Here is a 17,989-nt window from a genome sequence, read left to right as displayed (position 1 = left end):
GATAGTGACAATGCATATGTTCATGTATTGTATATCATTCAATCACTATCGTCCTCGAAGTGTTCTCGGTATCGTTCATTGTTCTTCCTTGTCCGGCCTGGTGGATGATACGCATCATATCTTAGCTGACTGACCGATAAGTTCGCTCGAGGTGGAGGAGGGGATAGAGTGGTTTCGACACTTGGAGTGAGCTTCTCGGAATGTGTTGTAGATACCGAGATGATAGCGTCCAGCACATCGGCCAGCTATAAGAGCGATAAGCACGTATCGATACGGCTGGAGTAGATACTAACTTGCCTTTGACGATTTTGACTTCTCCTTGACCTCGTCCAGTAAGTCCCTGTTGATCACCGCAGATATCTGATCGCATCTCTGCTTGCAAATCAGCCGGTCTCATCTCATGGCAGAAGCAGGAAAACAGACAACGTACCTTTTTGAGGTATCTGGAAGATCCCTCTCGTAGATCTTGGATCGTTTTGTGAACCAACTTTGTTGAGTTTTCTAGTCTATCTGACCGCAGTTTGGTCAAAAGCGATACCAAAGTTACCAAGATCAATTCTTGAATAGATGCTAGAAGTTGGTACATCAGTAACTCATTAACGTGGCAGCTCGAGGTATCGCTTACCACTGTAATGGGGTATTTTGTTGACAAAGTATTGTATTACCTCCTGCGCCTTGTCATACGCGGAGGGCAAATACTGGCATGTGATTGATGTGATTATTACCACGGTAGTATCCCCAGGACGATTATCTCCTGCCTGTAACAATTCCAAGAGCGAGATCGTTGTTGCTTCGGCGGATGAACGAGGTACTGTATGAACATAATCAGTGATATGGCCGGAAGGTCAGACGGAAGATGAAGGGGACTCACGATGTTCCAATCGTCCCAGAATTTGTCCAGCTCCGTCATCCCAGATCAGCCCCCTTCCACCGTTCGCTTCTTCCAGTACTCTCAATATCTTCAAAACACCTTCACCATATGCATGCCCATCTTCTGCAGACTGCGCTTCGACGACCTCCAGCGCTCTCAAAGCAGTCTCATACCTCCCAAGTCTTGTCTTCTCGTCTATGTTCAACCCATTTGCCAAGGCAAGTGGTAGAGAGAGGTGGGTCGAGCTCTTGATTGAATCTAGATGTGTTTGAAGAACCATCAAGGGTAAGTCTGGCGAGAGCTTTCGGAGCAGTCGGATCGTCTATGCAGGGAAAGGTGTTAGTCGATCATAAGGGATCATTGGGTTTGAGTTATACGCACCAATTTCCGTATGTTGTCATCAACGCTATTGACCCCTTCCATAATCACACCCATTTCCCTTTCGCCTAGTACGCCATCCCATACATCTAGGGGTAGTTGTTTCATACATTTGAGTACTAAGACATGGTCGTTGGGAGCAGGTAATACTGAGGCTGTAGATGATGATGGGTTGGCTTGATTGGGTAGCAATAAGTTGGAGATATGTCGTAAGATGCTTTGGTATATTTGTGGTATATGTTTGGCATATCGGCACACTTCGAGGAGGAATGCTGTATTTCATAATCAGTACACCCATCAAAATTACACTATGAACCAACTTACCTCCTTCCCAGCGATGACAAGATTTCATCGCATCGAGCCTCTCTGCTATGTATCGGCTGAGTGTATCTGCAATCCTTCTATCAGGTTTCCATCAGTATCATTTTCTCGGGATTCCTGCCAGGTGTTCATTGGGAAAAGACTCACTCCGATACTGCCTCACTGGACTCTACGATCCGCCCAAGAGTCTTCACCACCTCAAGCGCTATCTGACCCTCATATCCCACTTCATGATCTCTAGCAATATCTATACATCTTTCCAAAACATATAAACGTTCTTCATCCGGTCCGAAATGATGAGCACCAGTCTACACTAAGTCAGCAGAAGCAGAAGGAACACAGACATAGAGTGAATCAGACCTACCTCCAGTATATGTCTTATCGACCTCAAGATTATAGCTAGAACCGACAAGTCTTGTTCGTGATCAAGTGACTTGAGCAGCTTGTTCATTGTCAGTGGGAAGGAATCGGTTGTCTGTCGTATACGATGGAGCGACAACAGGGCTTCAAAGGCTCTCTGTCTGATAGCTGGTCTATAAGTTGAGTTAGCTATAGTTCGTAACTCTCTATCCTTGTGAAAGTGATCTCATACATCTTATGTCGGAGTAGAGATTTGGTGGTCAAGAGAGGTATGACGGCCGGAGCCAGATCCTCTGATGGTATCTTGGCTATGGTTCGCAGTGCGAGAAGGATATGGGATGGTGTGGATGATGATAGATCCTGTAGGTATAAGCCCATGACGATATGAGCCGAGTCTCCTCGTACATTTTGAGGAAGGGGCTTAAGGTGCGATACATACCTTTCTGATAGTGTTGATCATCAACAGATTCAGCTCATGGCCCTTTGGTAATCTCTCTACCAGATACAGATAACCTGGAGAGGGAAGTTGCGTTCATTCAGAGTCAGCTGGTGAATATGTTGTTGTTCGAGAGCTGAACCCACCTATTCTCCTCTCAGCGATTGTACGTCCACCTTCCGCGAGCTGAAGAGCTGATACCATGGCGAGTTCAACATCTCCCTCTGTCCTATGCCGCAGCATGAGACAGTGAAGCAGTATGATCAATGTGTCCGCTATTTTGCGCTGTAGATGGGATGGCATCAGAGATGAGCTCGGCTCATATGAGGTAGAGGATGATAAAGGTCATTCCATGCAGCTTTAGTCTTACTCGCGAGCATTCTTATGCACCCCCGTGTTATGACAGGGCACTGCGTACTCACTGTACTCTGTCCTCTAACACCCAACACATCCCTCGCCTTCCTGATCTCATCAGATATGATATCGTCTTCCTCCTGTGTCGATGCTGCTTCGTTCAACCTGACCAGCCAGCCATGGTGGGCTCTTGAGGATGCACCCGAGGTGACATACGGGGGCAGAGAAGAGGGCGACCTAGGCATGATTGTTGCAGGTATGGTGCATTGAGAACGAGAAGAGTGAGAACGGATGGACGAATGATGGATGATTTGTTGATTCGATTAATCAATCGTTGATGACACGGATGGACATACCTCCACTGGGCACTCCGATCATAGCATATCATCATCATGCCATTCATCTTGTGGAGATTATAACACCTTTCAGACAATGGAAGTGGTACTCCCCTACTCCCCAGCTAGGTGCACAACGCTGACACAAGATACGACCCAGCATAACACTAAGACGATACATGTAGGAAAAAAGAAAAAAGAAAAACCATATCATCTACCTAAAACCTATATCCTATATCTTATCTCTCTTCTCTTTTTCTATACGTGTATAAAATGTATTGTGTATACCCATATCCCTTCTTAAGCAGATCTACCTACAACGTCCATAGTCTCCGGTTTGAACACATAAGCATCTTCGTGAGCAGGGGTGAGTTTGTCATGCAACAGAGCCGATAAGAACTGGTAATCCGGATCGGAATCGACATGGGTGAAATGTAAATGTTCCCAAGTGGTATTGTTAGTAGTCTCATCTTTACGTCTTTGACGTTGTTCATTCTGTGCAGGAAAGTTGGTCAGCGCCGATATCATCGGACACAATTATCGAGATCATCGACATCACCACTCACCTCTATCCGGGTCTTATCTTTACCAGCCTCATCGTAATTACCGGTTCTGATACCCTTAGCGACATTGACCCAGAGTTTCCTGCTTTCCCATTCAGTCTGCTGAGAGACGTCCCTGACGGTGACCTCCTCCTTGGGTACAGTGGTATCAAGGAAGATCGGACCTTTGGATCCTCCGATGTGGGATTTACCGGTCCATTGCCCTTCGTACGTTTGGAGTGATTTACCCGATGCGTTGGCGATGGACGCTTTGAAAGAGTGGGATTTACCAGAGAAGTAACCTTTGCCTTTGTAGTCGATCTGTCGATTACAAGTATTAGCGAAGGATGTCAGAAGATAGACCAGTGACTCACCTGCGCAGTAAGACCTGTGCTGCTTTGAATGGCATTGGTGTCGGTCAACTCGATGTAAGGTGACCCCCATATGATACCCTCGATTCGGAGTTTCGCTGGACATTCACAGCACGATCAGCTGGCTTTGCCAGTAATATCCTCAACAACCGAAACTTACGAAGGGTAATCAAGTATTTCTCCTCCTTTTGTCCATTCTTAGGTTGTACGGTGAGAACAGCGTGACCGGATTGTTTCACTGATACCGATGGACGATAAGCTGGGCCATAAAGGAGCTAGGGATCTTATAACGAATAAAGACTCACCATTGATAGCAGTACCAGTGAACGATGTCTTCTGACCAGAATGACCTTGAAGCTTGACACCTGCTTTCGCGTTTTCGATGTAGCTGTATCATTGGCTCGGTCGTTAGTCATTCATATCACCAGCTATCCAGCATCGAAACTCACTAAGCGGTCTAAAGCAAATTCAAGATCAGCTCTGTACTGAGCCATCAGGGAACACACTTACGATAGGAGGGTGATGCGATACCTGCTCTACGATCAATCGAGTCTCTCCTCTACCATTGAGATCCGGCCAAATACCGTAGAACAACTCTCCAAGGACTGGGTTAAGGGGCTACAATCAGATGCGAGTGTGAGCTGAGCATGGGTCTATACTGATCTAACAACTCACCTTCTTCTCTGAACCCATCTTCTCATTACGCGTCTGCAAGTGTATCAAACGATGAGGTCAGTCTCAAGATTTCGCCACTGTACAGGTCCGATCGAACAGTGGACTCACGGTATATTGAGCACTGAGAGTATCAATGAACCACCTCAAGACTCTCTCCATCCTATCTTGTTCGGTCTTTCCCTCTGATATCTCCGCAAAGAGGTTGGGGTGTTCACACCAGTATGCGGGGAATTCTGTAAGAGAAGTGGGAGAGAGGATGACTGTATACACGCGATCGAGAGGCGAAATATACAACGATTAAAAGGTCATCAGCATCCCCCATCGTATGCTAGGGAGCTGTCGTACGAAGAGCGAGTCACTCACATGGTGGTGCAGTCATCGAACTGAGATCACCAGTCATTTGCGCTAGACTCTTGATGAAACTTGCCCATCCTGCTTTTTGCTCTTGGGGTACATCGGCACCTGAACACATTTTCATTGAATTAGCAAATTCCTTCGATCAAGAATAGACGCATTGAGAGAATGCGTGAGATCATGTCGATCAGGATGCATAGTGTGGGGAGCGAGTTGATCACAAGAGAGTCGAAGATGATGATTGGATACGTGTACAAAGATCGATATTATGGAGGATACACTGCGTTGGACCCGATCAATGGAGATGTGTGTGTGTCATCTACTCACCCTCACCTTTCTCCTCTATCTTGCCGTTCATTGATAATGATGATTTGGAAGAAGAAGAGTTTTTACGCGATAGCGATGGTAAGGACGGCAGTTTGAATGATTGTCAAAGAGTGGTGGTGCACTCGAGTAGTGGGAGTTTGATAGGTGGGTGGCTTGTGCTGATTCGATTTGGTTCCGATTGGTCTGAGTTGGGATGATACGTAGACCTATGACCTGTTGTTGATATATTGCCAATGTATTTATATACAGTGGTAGCAGTGTCTATCAGATAGATGTTATATATCGAATAGTCATCATTTAACAGCTGGATGTCATACGAGTGCTTGTCATCACCATCATAACAGTGACAACCAACACAATGACGACACGGTGCCACGTGACAACCTCACAACCCTCTTTCCCCCATTCACCGACCAATGTGGCACCGCATCAGACCACGGCCGAGTATCTTCTCAACAGGATACTTTGAAAAGGTGCTCGATACATGCCGTGATAAGTTTGCATCTCATCTGTACATGTCAGTATGATGGGCTGATGGAGATGATCCGTATCACCCGAGAGATGCTGACACTTGACCAACTAGCGCAAGCCATCCGATCCTATCCAAACTGCTGCCAATTCACGAACCAACTGATATACGTAGCGTCAGATAAACTCCTAGAGAGCCCAATGACCTGACTTCATGATGCCGACCGCTTGGGACCATTCCGGATGTTTCTCCGAGTATGCGTTGACATTCGCATTCAAAGTTTCGATATCGGCTGCCATCCTCATCGAGGTTTTCCCGCTCCCACATCTGGGTTGCCATTCGATCTGATACAGCTCTTTCGGGTTCTGATCGTAAGAGATCGTATCTGATTTACTCATCTTTGCAGATGGTTTGGTCCAAGAGAGTCTACCGCCGTCCACCTCAACACTCTGTCTAACAACCTTTGGTCGGGGCATAAATCGCGTCGCTTCCTCATCGATCGACGACCTCGTTTCCTGCGCCATTTTGTTGAATGCGAGTCTTTCACTGGGCTTTGAGTGGTCGAAGGTGTACTGTCGGGCACAGTTGGAATTTCTTCTCGTAAAGGTAGTGAAATGTTGGCCCTCTAGGTAATTGTCCTGCCAGTCGACTTGTTCTCCCGTTGTCAGTCTCACAGAAAGCTTTTTACCTTGAAAGGTTTTCAGATCGATACCCCTTTCAGAAGCTATCTCTAACAGAAGTCGATCCCCATCAGAAGCCATGTTTCCCAATGAACCCTCGGATCCATACCACATATATTCGTACTCTGGATCATCCGGTGCACGCGCGAAAATGGCATAGGTCCTTTCTGTGCGGTCGTCCGAAGTGATTCTTTCGTGCACCGCTAGATTAGTCAGGACCGCTGACTCGGCTGGTTCGTATGTACATTCCTCGGTGTTCATTGGTATGAGGTAACTCGGTAGTGCGTTGCTTCCACGTATGAAGCGAGACCACTCCTGAGGATACAGGAATAATCCTCGCGGGAGGTTCCATGGGGAACTATTGGTATCCTCCGAAGTCTTCACCGACCTTTGGTATGAAATCGTGGACATGACGAGAGTGTGCGAAAAATGTGTAGATATGTTCTTTGTGGTGATGATCGACCTCCAGTAGTCTGGGTGAAGTATGACGCTCTGATGATTTATGTTATTTATATGGTGGTCCGGAGTTCTGTGATGTTGTTGCACAACAACTCCTGGGCTCTTCGTATAGACGAAAATCTTTGTCGGAGCCTTCTTGTTGGTACAGAGTGTCCATTCATTGAGCATGATTGAAAAGGTGTCTCTCACTTCTCGGACAGTACAACACAAAAAACACTACACGCTCAATACATCATCATGTTACTGAGGTTTCATGCTCAAAAAGGAAATACATCATAATTAGCACCGACAAGAAGACTTGGAATCCGTGTTGCAAAGCGATTCATATGTTGTTTTGTTGTTTGGGCATTTGAGACATCAACCAGAAAGGATCTACATCATCCTTGAGGCTTAAAGGCGGAAGACCTCGGTCTTTGATCTTGGGCCTTTCACGATGGAGGTTCTCGCTCGACAACTCTGTAATAAGTATCCACAAGCTTCTTCGAAGCCTTTCACTGATACGATTACCTTCTCTGGAGCGAATGATTGGGAGTCATCACAGTATAAGACCTCAGCTCAGTTGCCGGCAACACAACATATTTGAATAAATGCATGAATCGTTCTGTCAAGAAAGGAATTTTCATCATTCTTGTTATCAACATGAACGGATATATGGGCAATGTTCAACTATGGCATATCGAAAGAGTAAAGGTTCTGATAGATCCATCGTGTATCTTGTTATGCACCAGACGATGTCGAACTAGACAAGGTAGCCCTAGTGCTATCAACGCTGACGACTGAAGTAGCCCCACCCAGCTTTCTTGTGATATCGTCCAAGACCAACTTCCATTCGTCACCATGTTGTTCACTCTTGGAGTTCTTCTCCATATCTTCTAGACTCATCCACGCTTTCTTAGCTTGAGTATGACCTTTTTCGGTCTTTTTGATCATATAGCCATATTTCCCAGAAGTATCAGTGACAGGTGAAGTCTTCCAAAAGATCATACTATCGCCCACATCCACATTGCCTTCCGGAGCCATCGAAGCTTCTACACCTTTCACTTTGGCTAAGATCGTTGACGCAACATTAGAGTATTTGGCTTTATCTTCCAATCTAGCCATACTCAGACTCTCAGCTCGTTTCCTCCCCTTCGGATCGACGACCTCATAACGGTATCTTGCCTTCTCGTCATACCCCTCTTTACTCTCACTCCACCAGGTAACACTCTTGTTGCTTGAGGTTACGAATGATTCTCTTTCTGAGGTCTGCTTATCCCCAAAGAGGTTCAAATCTTCTGCTGCACTTGCCATTATTTCCTTGCTTCTGCCATTGGTACCTTGAGAAAGATGACGTTTTAAATCACTCTCATATCCTTCCCAAGTATATTGATTTCGAGAGTTCTCATCATAGGCTCTCAAGATGTATCGCTTCTTCCACCCTTCTGAGGTCTCTTCCTTTCGCTCTGCACATGTCGCCAGGAAGACTGTATCCGGTAACACGGTCGTCTCGTATGAGTCTTGTGTAGATTTGCTGCTCACCGTCCAAGTTGGAATGACATTATTCAAATTAGAAGTCATGTTGTGCCGTACTACTAGACGATGTTTGGTCTATCTTGTAATGTCAAATTGTCGTATCGAAATGAGGTGTGTTTGTGTTTAAAATGCCAAATGGATTTTGAATTGCCACCTCCCAACAGCGAGAATGGCTACTCTTTATGTGTCGTCGAAATGAGTTATCGAGTCAATCTCCAAAGTCATAATTCTCATGACACTGGGCTCAAATGGAACAATGGATTGCATTGAATAGGTTGCGATTGGAGGATTGGCACATGGACCCTTTGTAGTACACCATCGCACTCCCCTTGATATATACAACCTTGAATGTTTGATTTGATTCGGACAAATTCGACCCAAACAGTTCGCTGGGAAAGTGGAGAAACTCCTTGCTCCGAATGATCAAATGTAGTCTCATTCCTGGTAATGGGTGTTCAAAAAATGAGCGTACAAAAGTGAACAGACACATTCTCATGATCAAATATCAAACCTTATACTTTTGATCTTATGGGGGCTTATTGTAAGTACCATTGCATTCTCAAAGTCTGGGAAATGCTGCCCCTGTACATATCTCTCTCAAGCTCCGGGAGGAGGGAATGCATTACCGTATCGCGTCACATTTGTGCTCGACCTCACCCTGACATTGATGAGGTCTCTATCTAGGGCGTTCGTGATGCAACCCATAGAAATCATTGTGTCCATTAGACCTCGTGGACCGATGTCCCTCAGTGCTGGCGTTATCAGTAACATTGTTTCCACCATTATCCCCAGTTCGTGTGGAGTTTGCCTAAGTTTCGTTTTCCGCCATTCTGATTTATGGACGGCCTATACGAGATGTCAAAGCAGGAGAAATGATCATTATCTGAATGTTCGAATTGACAGCTTGACAGCAGCAGGGGACCGCCTGTAAACATTGACATGGAGGATGCCCACGATCAGAAGCCAATTTGTGTTTCGAGATCGTTTGATATTATATACGAGAATGAGCCACGGTCGTTCCGTTCAGTTCAGTCAAATCCCTTCTTCTTTTCCTCGCTTGGGCTCAAACGATGAGTACACGATTTGTGTTGCTTCGCTGAGCAGGCTGGCCTCTCAAGCGGTGCAAGCTCTGAGGGATATGCCGAAAGGAGGAATACAGGAGATACACTTCCCGGGTTTCCCGAAGAACAGAGCTTGAGGTTTTGGGCTTGTTTCAGCCTGTCTGCCGAAGAAAGGACAACGGATCAGTCGATGTGGCTCAAGAGACTTCTTGCGTGCTTCTTTTCCATGCAAATCATACAGTACGCATGGAAGAGGGATGCTGCCACTCATGTCCGCACCTATGCACAACTGGTCATAACAATAGTTACATCGCTCGAAAGGCTTTGCTTCAGCACCGAAATTTACCACAGTTTGGCCATTGCTAAGGTACTGAACGAACCGCATGCATGTACTATGCATCTTTCCATACCGAAAAGAACTCTCAATCCAACTCATCCCCACCATTTCTTGATTCTCTGCACCAGGGTACCACCATCTTGCGTACAATCCCTTTTTACACGGGGATCAATAGTGAATCCAGAAGTTTGATCCGTGCTAATTTGATTGGCGCTGGTACTGGACGTATCCGCCTTCTTCTCTTCTTCTGAGAACATCCAGGAACCACCTTGTGTTTCATCTTTACTTCGTCTGGTAGATTTAAATGACATGACGGAATTGTTTTTGGGCGGTTTGCTTGATTGATCGGCTGCCATCTTATAGATTTTCTGACTAATTCTAGCTGATTGCGATTTTTCTAGTATATCGATTGGAATTGAGGAAAAGTGAAGATACAAGGGTAGGTAGATTTCAACGTAATGATCTTATAGAAAGTATGCATTTTGTGAGATTTCGACGCCACCGTCTTTTGAAACAGTAGTTGGTTCTTTGACCTATTCAAGTTTAAAAGGAGGAAGGTGGCATTCGTCTTCGATTTGGGCCTTTCCAACATCTTCGATTCCTTGGGCTACTACCTATGGGGTGTCTTCTATATGTGTTTGAAGGTCATCAATCGATCCTTTTAGGTTCATGCTGCATGAACTATCCAGCTTCGGTTTAGTTCTGTCGATTGTTTCGTTTCCACATCATGAGTCATCATGAGTCGTGAGACGGGAGTAGTCAACACTGATCCCCCGCATGTTGAGGGAAAAATTGAGCGAGATCTGCTCTGTCTAGTAACCCGATGATCGTTAAAGTGACTGCCGATCGGCCCATGTTCCCATTCAAGCATGACTCCAACCTTCTGAGGAAGATGGCCGGCTTGTTGGCCTATAACCGAGTTCTTCTTTTCTGCTTGTCTATCGTCATCAAATTGAGAATCATTACGGAAACCATGAAGACATGAAACCATCGCCTAGTCACCAAACCTAATGTTATGCACAGGGTGGATATACGATATAGTTACATGTTATTGGAAGGGGTGATTTGTAATGATTAATTCGATCGTATCGAGCGAGGTCATCTGAGTGGAGGTCAGCTTTTGCCCGTTCGCTCGAGGATAGCATACGAATAGTGTATAAATCGGTCTTGTATTCATCATGCGAGTGAGTGTCATCAGGTCAACAATAAGCCTTACGACAGATGCAATGCAATAACAACATACAGACAGGTCACATTACCCACAGAGCGCTTTGTGCGAAGGAGGAAATGTGGGATGAAGACGATTTAGGCGAAATGAGGCGTCGAAAAAAGCGTAATTATTATGGTATGTTATTGTACCAGATTCCCAATACGATACGATATATGTTTTACGTGACATTCCCAACTACCCGTTTTTCTTTTTCGGCACGTTACGATCTACGATCAGCCTTTAGTGGATCTGAGTTGACGCATAACATCTTGATTTGGTTTTCGCCATTGCCGAAGAATCAATGTATTGTATGTAATGCTGATGTTGGCATGACCGCTGATCAGCACACCGTCCATCTGCCATAGGTTGTGTGGGAGCTAAGATCAAGCAGCTTGGATGATGGCTGATAGCGAGAACTGATGAGAGGTATCTGTCCGCTCTCGGGTCTCTCAGCTGGCGGTTCGCCTCGTGCGAGAGCTAGATGTCCATGATCCTCTGTCAAAATCATAACTACCAAACATGTGGAACGGAGACACAAGTGGTGGAGGTGGTGGAGGTCAAGCAGGCTACGAAGGAGGTAAAGAGGGGCAAAGCAGCAGGATAAAAAGAGGGTTTTGAGTTTTGGCTTTTTTCTCTCCTGTAATCCGGACGTCATGTCACCCGTAACGTGGGTTGTTCCTGAAAACTGCCTTTTCTTTCGCTCAACATCGTGAATTGATGATGACATCTTAAGCCACGAAATGGAGCAATGTCAGTCGATGCCATCCTCATATGGTTGCGGCACTCATCATACAAGGAGCGCTTGTGGGGTGAGAAGGATACCAATGTTTTATTATTGGTGCAGAGTCAAGAGTCAAGAGTCAAGAGACAAAGAAAAAGCCTTGGTGCATAAGGTTTCAGTTTAGCATCTTTTAGTAGAGAGTACGTTGTGTTCAGGCACAAGGGATTGTTTGAGCAGCGGCAAAGTGGGAGAAAAAAAGGAGTAACTTTACTGTGTGAGAGCAAGAGCAAGAGAGAGTACGACGACATCCATCCATCCATCCATCCATCCCATCTTCATCCACTGTTATGCAACGATCCATTCTTACTCCTTTCGATGGCATGATACAGTACATGCTCCCTTTCATCACAGACCAGACAGCAATCAGCAAACAACCATCAGCCATTCTTCCGCCATTTACCTGACCATTGCCAGCTCAACACCGGCACCATCCCTTCCCTTCCATTGTACCCACCCGAAAGAACCAAGAGAAAGGAGAGTGATAGTCTGACAGGTATCATAGTGTGAGTCATGATGCACAATCGCTATCCACCGTCATCTGTGTAAATCGTATTACCATTCTTCCTCTTGTCCTTGAAACTCGGCTTATATCACGACCGTATTCTGTATCCTTTCCTGTACATAGCCTACTTCCATCAACTCAAGCGATCTAAAATATACGATCTATACGGCAATCACGGCGTTGTCATCGTAGTCCAGACAGAAGTCCCTGTTACAGATCTTGGTACCTTTACCGGGTGAGTTCTGTTCTCTCTCTTGGATACGGATACGATACGACCGTTTTTGAATTGCCCTGGTCTAATCCGAGGGAGAGGAAGAGAAAAAGGTGCATGGATTGTGCGTTTTTGTTGGTAAACTCAGTGAACCTAGGAGGGAAGGGGAGGGGGTGACAGTGTCGTTTTCAGTGTTCTCGGTCTGGACATCGAGGAGAAGAGATAAAACACGAATCATCCCTAGAGTATGACCGCATGCTTGTCCATCATCCATCACCACCACGAGGTGGTCCAGTTGGAAGTTTATTCTTGACAATGATCCGCCCGAGCATATCATTGACATGTACCCCGGTTCTGTCTATCTGCCCATGCTTATGCTCATGCTTTGATCGATAATTGATGATCGATCGTTCAACTGACTCTCCCTCTCCTCCCTCGCAGTGTACCTCGATCCATCCAACCTAGGGAAGATCCAAACATCTACCTATCCAGGACAAGATCAAGGAGGGAATGGGAGTATTTCCACCATTTGATCCTTCCTTTGGCTTTGACATCGAAAACAAAACAGTGAAAACTTTCGACTCTCACTATCACCGTCACCTTCTCATCATCATCAGCGTCTAACAATCATAAAACGGTTCTCCTGGATTTCATTCTAGACCTAGTCCCCTTCTTTCCCCTTCTTACGCTCTCAAGATAAGATAAAACGGATAGGAGTCTAGCAATACACAGCAAATTTCATTTCAACCCCAACGGTGGAAGAGGGAACGGTATATATACTCAGCCTCAGCCATTCAATCAACCAACCTTAGTCATCCGACAATAAATCATTCGACCACTCCTACCGTATGCCAGTCGTACCACCCATGGATGACGTTCGACCCTCATCAAGGGGAAGCAGTAGTCAGAGGGAAGGTTCGAGTAGACCCGCAGCACCCGCTGGGAAAGTGGATAAGAAGAGTGGGGGTACACCGAATGGGAAGGATAAGGAGAAGGGTTGGATTGAAGGTGTGGATTACGCTTATGAATATGTACCAGTCTCTCAGGTGAGCCTGACCTCTTACTCGGTCTTGCTACCTTTGTACAACCAGAAGCTGACCGAGGTTATTGGGGGTCGTCATAGAGACGACAAGGTAGAAAGAATATGTGAGTTTGAATGATCCTTGTCCTATCTGTGTATACTCTACTTTCACTTCTTCTCTCTTTCCCCTCTTCAACTTCTGTTTTCTTGTTATGCAAATGTTGTACTCCGTCTCGGTTTTACCACTTTCCTATTCATCACACTTTCCATATACCCCTGAATCTCCATTACGACGACCCGAAGAGGATCTACATCAAACGCACAAGGAAGGTCAAGTGATCACACGGTCCATGGTGTGGCTCTCAAGACCTACATCTCCGAATTCGGATTTACATCGGCGGTCCAGCATCAGCCTTCCAACGGGTCGATTTTAGATTGGTGTATAGCCTGAAAGGAAGAGAAGCCAACCGGCGGGAGGAACGACCAATGGACTGTGGAATATATTGATTGTGTGAGTCCATGGTCCGTGATCTGTGTGAGTGTCGTTGGTTGGTTGGTTGGTGTGGAGATGGACGATGATGGCGGTAATTGAATGATATGTACCTTTCGACTGACCAATTGTGCTGTATGTCCCCACAGGTCCATCAATCGCAGAGAAAATCAGCCTATCAGCTCGATTCATACACTACACAAGGATATCCTTCGACAACCCCCATGTCTTTTCCACTCACACCTTCTTTGGACCCTTCTCATCCATTCAGAGGTTCGATCAGGGTTATATATATACAATCAACAACCATACCCTGCCCCTTCACACATACAACTCGTGTATATCCTACATTGCATGTGTATATCACTCAAGACACTAGATTATCTCTTTCATTGTTCGCTGCTTCAGACACTTCCATCGACGATGACAACGACAAACGTCAATTAATATTGGCAACTACCTTTCAAGCCGACAATAACGCTTTTTGTTCTCTTCCACACTTCGATCTAGGGTGCTCATGCCTCCCTTTCGAGGCTCTCCTCAACAACCAACAATCAATATGTCTGGTCAATTGACGGAAATCATATCGACAAATACTCAACCTTGCTTCATGTACATCTTCCATCTGATTGTTCGCAGCTGACAGCTTTACTCTAACTCGTTTCCCTCTTGAATTCTTTTTGTTCCCTATCTTCTTCAACTGTTTGATCTTCTTTCACTCTTGCTTCTGATCTTGTTTGCTACCCTATCACTCATGGACAACCGTAAGAGCTTCAACGCTAACAGGATGTGTTCCATCGTGCCCTTCTACTTGCCACCACCACCACCCGGATATCAAATCGTCTATGTACCTCCTCCCTCGACCTATCACAATCATATCGACAATCACTCGTCTCATTGCGGTTCCTCTCATTCCTGCTCCACCAAATCGTCGGCTGGACCGTCAACCCCTCCCTCGCACCAAACCCCATCGTTACCTACCCCGTCTGACACACCCATGTCCTCTCGTTCTGACGGCGTCAAACATCTGCCGACGGACCATGGTTGCGTGCTTAGAAAATATGAGATGAAGATGAGGCAGCAGCCTGTCCAAGCTAGGATGTGTGGGGTGGGGGAAAAGTGTGAGTTTACCTTTGCTTCCATCCATTACTTTAGACAAAATTTCGAGAACACTAATTCGTTCCATCTACCCACAGCCGACAGGAGACCGGTTGATCCCACTCCCATCATCCAGTTGAAAGTAATGGATGAAAATGGTGAAGATATCACTCCGACTGATCCCAGATCAAGAACTTCGCTAAGGCGTCCTAGTCCAGGTCCGAACGGTATGACCTTTATGCAGAGTGAGTAGCTGATCCGAGTCAACTTGATATACCGGGGATAAGCTGAAAATGCATGTAGACCCATATTACTTCCTTTTCGCCTGTCTGGTCGGCGGCGATGAGAACGAAGATGAATTACATGTCATTGACGATGGTAAAACTCGGTTCTTGACTGGGACCCCAGTCTCATCCCTATATCACCTCAAAGACCTCGATAATACCGATGCTGCATTCTTTGTTTTCCCCGATCTCGGAGTGAGGAAAGAAGGAAGGTATAAACTCAAATTAACTTTGTTTGAGATTGTAGAGTCAGTCTGTCTTTCTTGATTTGAGCGGTGATAGTGCTGATACCAAAGAGAACAACAGTCAAGAAGTATATTACTGTACGACCATGTTTACTTCGACTTTCTCCGTTTATTCGGCGAAGAAATTCCCTGGAATGTCGAGTGAGTCTTACTTTGCGTGTTAGTTCGACAACCTTTGCTAATAATCATTGCAGAAGCTACCGATCTGTCCAAGTCATTTGCAGAGCAAGGATTGAAGATCAGAGTCCGTAAAGATCCCCGCCAACGTGAGTCAATCGCAAGTGCAACTTCAGACCCAACCAACCAAATTTCCCAAGCCCATGCCAGACGCCAGAGCAATACAAATGGTAGAGGAAACATACTAAAGCCGCATCAATCTTGTTCTCCAATAGCCGCCGCAAGACTTTCCAAATCGAAGCGAAAGAGTGATGCCGCCGATTCAGACGATGATCTCGACTCACCACGTCATCATCACCTACCTCATTCTCAAAGGCGTCAGCATCCTCCACCTCAGCATCATGATCATCATCATCATCAGGCTAAGAGGTCACGAGGCGCTTCGGTAGGATACCCTTCCAATGAGCCAGAAGCTGTCGGTAGATATTACAGACCCACTACATCCCATGGTGAACCGTCTACCACGACCTACCACCCGTCATATCCACCTCAACCACCCTCATCCTTCGGTGGATACCCACCTGGATATCATCCAAACTACCCTCCACCAGGTCATCACATGCCACCTCCACCTCCCCCATCCGCATTCGATCCTTATCGAAACCATCAAGCGATCTCACCCAATTACCCACCAGGTGCACCAGGATACCCCTCACAATATTATGGATCCAATTCCGGTAGACCATCTACACACCCCTCACCTGGTCCTGCTTCAGCCACGACCAATAGTAGACATCATCAATCGCTGCCTCCCCCTGGGTATGGTCCACCAGAACATCCCAACTTCCAGCAGCAGCAGCAGCAACAGCGTCAACACCACCAACATACCCCATCACCATATTACGCTGATGGTTATCAACCGCCATCTGCTCATGATGGGTATCATCAACGTACGCCTTCCTACCCTGGCTCACCCTATGGTGAACCCCAGGGACAAAGGGGTGGACCATGGCCTGGATCTCAAATCCAAGATCGAAGAGATACCTATCCACAGGAAAGAGAAAGAGAAAGAGAAAGAGAAAGAGAAAGAGAGATCATGTATGTCCGAGAGCGTGAACTCGAAAGAGAACGAGAAAGAGAAAGAGAGAGGTTCAGAGGACAACCTCAACGTAATAGGGTGAGAGAAGGACCTGGACCTCTATTACCTCGGTCTAGAGTATCGCCTACCAGATCGAATTTTCACCGACATCAACATCAACCTTCGCCTACTCTATCCGCTGGCTCGAAATTCGGTAGACCTCCTTCATCCTCTTCTGCTGGTGCAATGGTATCACCAAATAACGTTACTCTCCCACCATTGAGTTTATCCACACCCACTTCGAGGAGTAGACCTCTACAACTCAGTGGTAGTGGTGGAAGTGCAAGTAGACCAAACTCAGCGGGATTACCACCTATCTTATCTTCCGCTGAACGCGATAGAGATAGGGAGGAGAGATTGAGTCAACGATCAGCTAGTATAGGTTTGAGATCTACTTCTGCATCAGCGTCAAGGAATCAAAGTCCACAACCACAGAATACTCCGCCACTGCCTGCACAGCCGCTCAGTGCGAAAACGACGGATAGGATGAAATTGCATAATTTCGTGGATTAGAGGAGAGTTGAGCGGGCTGTCAATGGGTTTGTGAATCATAGGACTGGAGAATATAAATCTTGTTTATAATCGTATATTCACCACTCTCACGCTTGGGAAGGTCTTTGGGTGAGTGTAGTTGAAGAAGAAAAGAAGGATTTTAGTGTGTATGAATCTTGAGTGGAAATTCTCGTAAGGATTATCACATATCCTCCGATGAACTATAGAAATTATACACGGGTTGTGTCAAAATGGAAGACTTGGAAGGAGAAACGACAAGTATGAGAGGAAGGTAAGGAAGATAAATCACAAGGAAGAAACATGAGAAGTAGTATAAAAACCATTTCGTGTAACGGAGTATAGATAAAATATATCCGATATGCATATAACGATTTATGACTTGTACAATAAGCAAAAAGAATGCTACATGATAGTTGAATACATGTTGTAGTTCTTGTACCAGAACATGAATACAATACAGGACAATATACTGGGTGTATCGTCCAAATACGATAGACGAAACACCAGTGAATATAGTGTATGGATACTAAGAAGATT

The 17,989-nt window shown here is 45.7% G+C and overlaps 7 protein-coding genes across 7 annotated transcripts; 2 read left to right on the top strand and 5 right to left on the bottom strand.

Moving 5' to 3' along the window:
* Positions 1 to 38: 38 nt before the first annotated feature.
* Positions 39 to 2,965, bottom strand: V865_006333 (uncharacterized protein; the record flags this gene model as incomplete). Its single annotated transcript, XM_066230092.1, has 13 exons — positions 39 to 245; positions 298 to 372; positions 431 to 570; positions 626 to 811; positions 872 to 1,193; positions 1,253 to 1,521; positions 1,574 to 1,650; positions 1,718 to 1,878; positions 1,935 to 2,103; positions 2,163 to 2,290; positions 2,370 to 2,443; positions 2,513 to 2,651; positions 2,789 to 2,965. The coding sequence occupies 13 exons, from the start codon at positions 2,963 to 2,965 to the stop codon at positions 39 to 41; spliced, it is 2,124 nt and encodes a 707-aa protein (XP_066086189.1).
* A 390-nt stretch (positions 2,966 to 3,355) lies between these two features.
* Positions 3,356 to 5,115, bottom strand: V865_006332 (uncharacterized protein; the record flags this gene model as incomplete). The annotated part of the gene is made up of 10 exons (XM_066230091.1): positions 3,356 to 3,550; positions 3,622 to 3,918; positions 3,972 to 4,066; positions 4,129 to 4,206; positions 4,274 to 4,356; positions 4,418 to 4,425; positions 4,479 to 4,586; positions 4,644 to 4,676; positions 4,752 to 4,903; positions 5,007 to 5,115. 10 exons carry the CDS (start codon positions 5,113 to 5,115, stop codon positions 3,356 to 3,358), a joined length of 1,158 nt encoding a protein of 385 aa, XP_066086188.1.
* An 866-nt stretch (positions 5,116 to 5,981) lies between these two features.
* V865_006331 (uncharacterized protein) lies at positions 5,982 to 6,884 on the bottom strand (the record flags this gene model as incomplete). The annotated part of the gene is made up of 1 exon (XM_066230090.1): positions 5,982 to 6,884. The coding sequence occupies one exon, from the start codon at positions 6,882 to 6,884 to the stop codon at positions 5,982 to 5,984; it is 903 nt and encodes a 300-aa protein (XP_066086187.1).
* Positions 6,885 to 7,649: 765 nt separating this feature from the next.
* V865_006330 (uncharacterized protein) lies at positions 7,650 to 8,489 on the bottom strand (the record flags this gene model as incomplete). Its single annotated transcript, XM_066230089.1, has 1 exon — positions 7,650 to 8,489. One exon carries the CDS (start codon positions 8,487 to 8,489, stop codon positions 7,650 to 7,652), a length of 840 nt encoding a protein of 279 aa, XP_066086186.1.
* Positions 8,490 to 9,937: 1,448 nt separating this feature from the next.
* Positions 9,938 to 10,198, bottom strand: V865_006329 (uncharacterized protein; the record flags this gene model as incomplete). The annotated part of the gene is made up of 1 exon (XM_066230088.1): positions 9,938 to 10,198. The coding sequence occupies one exon, from the start codon at positions 10,196 to 10,198 to the stop codon at positions 9,938 to 9,940; it is 261 nt and encodes an 86-aa protein (XP_066086185.1).
* A 3,196-nt stretch (positions 10,199 to 13,394) lies between these two features.
* Positions 13,395 to 13,696, top strand: V865_006328 (uncharacterized protein; the record flags this gene model as incomplete). Its single annotated transcript, XM_066230087.1, has 2 exons — positions 13,395 to 13,592; positions 13,670 to 13,696. 2 exons carry the CDS (start codon positions 13,395 to 13,397, stop codon positions 13,694 to 13,696), a joined length of 225 nt encoding a protein of 74 aa, XP_066086184.1.
* Positions 13,697 to 14,844: 1,148 nt separating this feature from the next.
* Positions 14,845 to 17,452, top strand: V865_006327 (uncharacterized protein; the record flags this gene model as incomplete). The annotated part of the gene is made up of 6 exons (XM_066230086.1): positions 14,845 to 15,178; positions 15,254 to 15,400; positions 15,459 to 15,687; positions 15,746 to 15,825; positions 15,879 to 15,950; positions 16,077 to 17,452. 6 exons carry the CDS (start codon positions 14,845 to 14,847, stop codon positions 17,450 to 17,452), a joined length of 2,238 nt encoding a protein of 745 aa, XP_066086183.1.
* Positions 17,453 to 17,989: the final 537 nt, after the last annotated feature.

This window comes from Kwoniella europaea, chromosome 1, assembly GCF_036810445.1.
Source record: "Kwoniella europaea PYCC6329 chromosome 1, complete sequence".
Lineage (NCBI taxonomy): Eukaryota > Fungi > Basidiomycota > Tremellomycetes > Tremellales > Cryptococcaceae > Kwoniella > Kwoniella europaea.
This window is presented reverse-complemented; position numbering and strand designations above follow the sequence as displayed.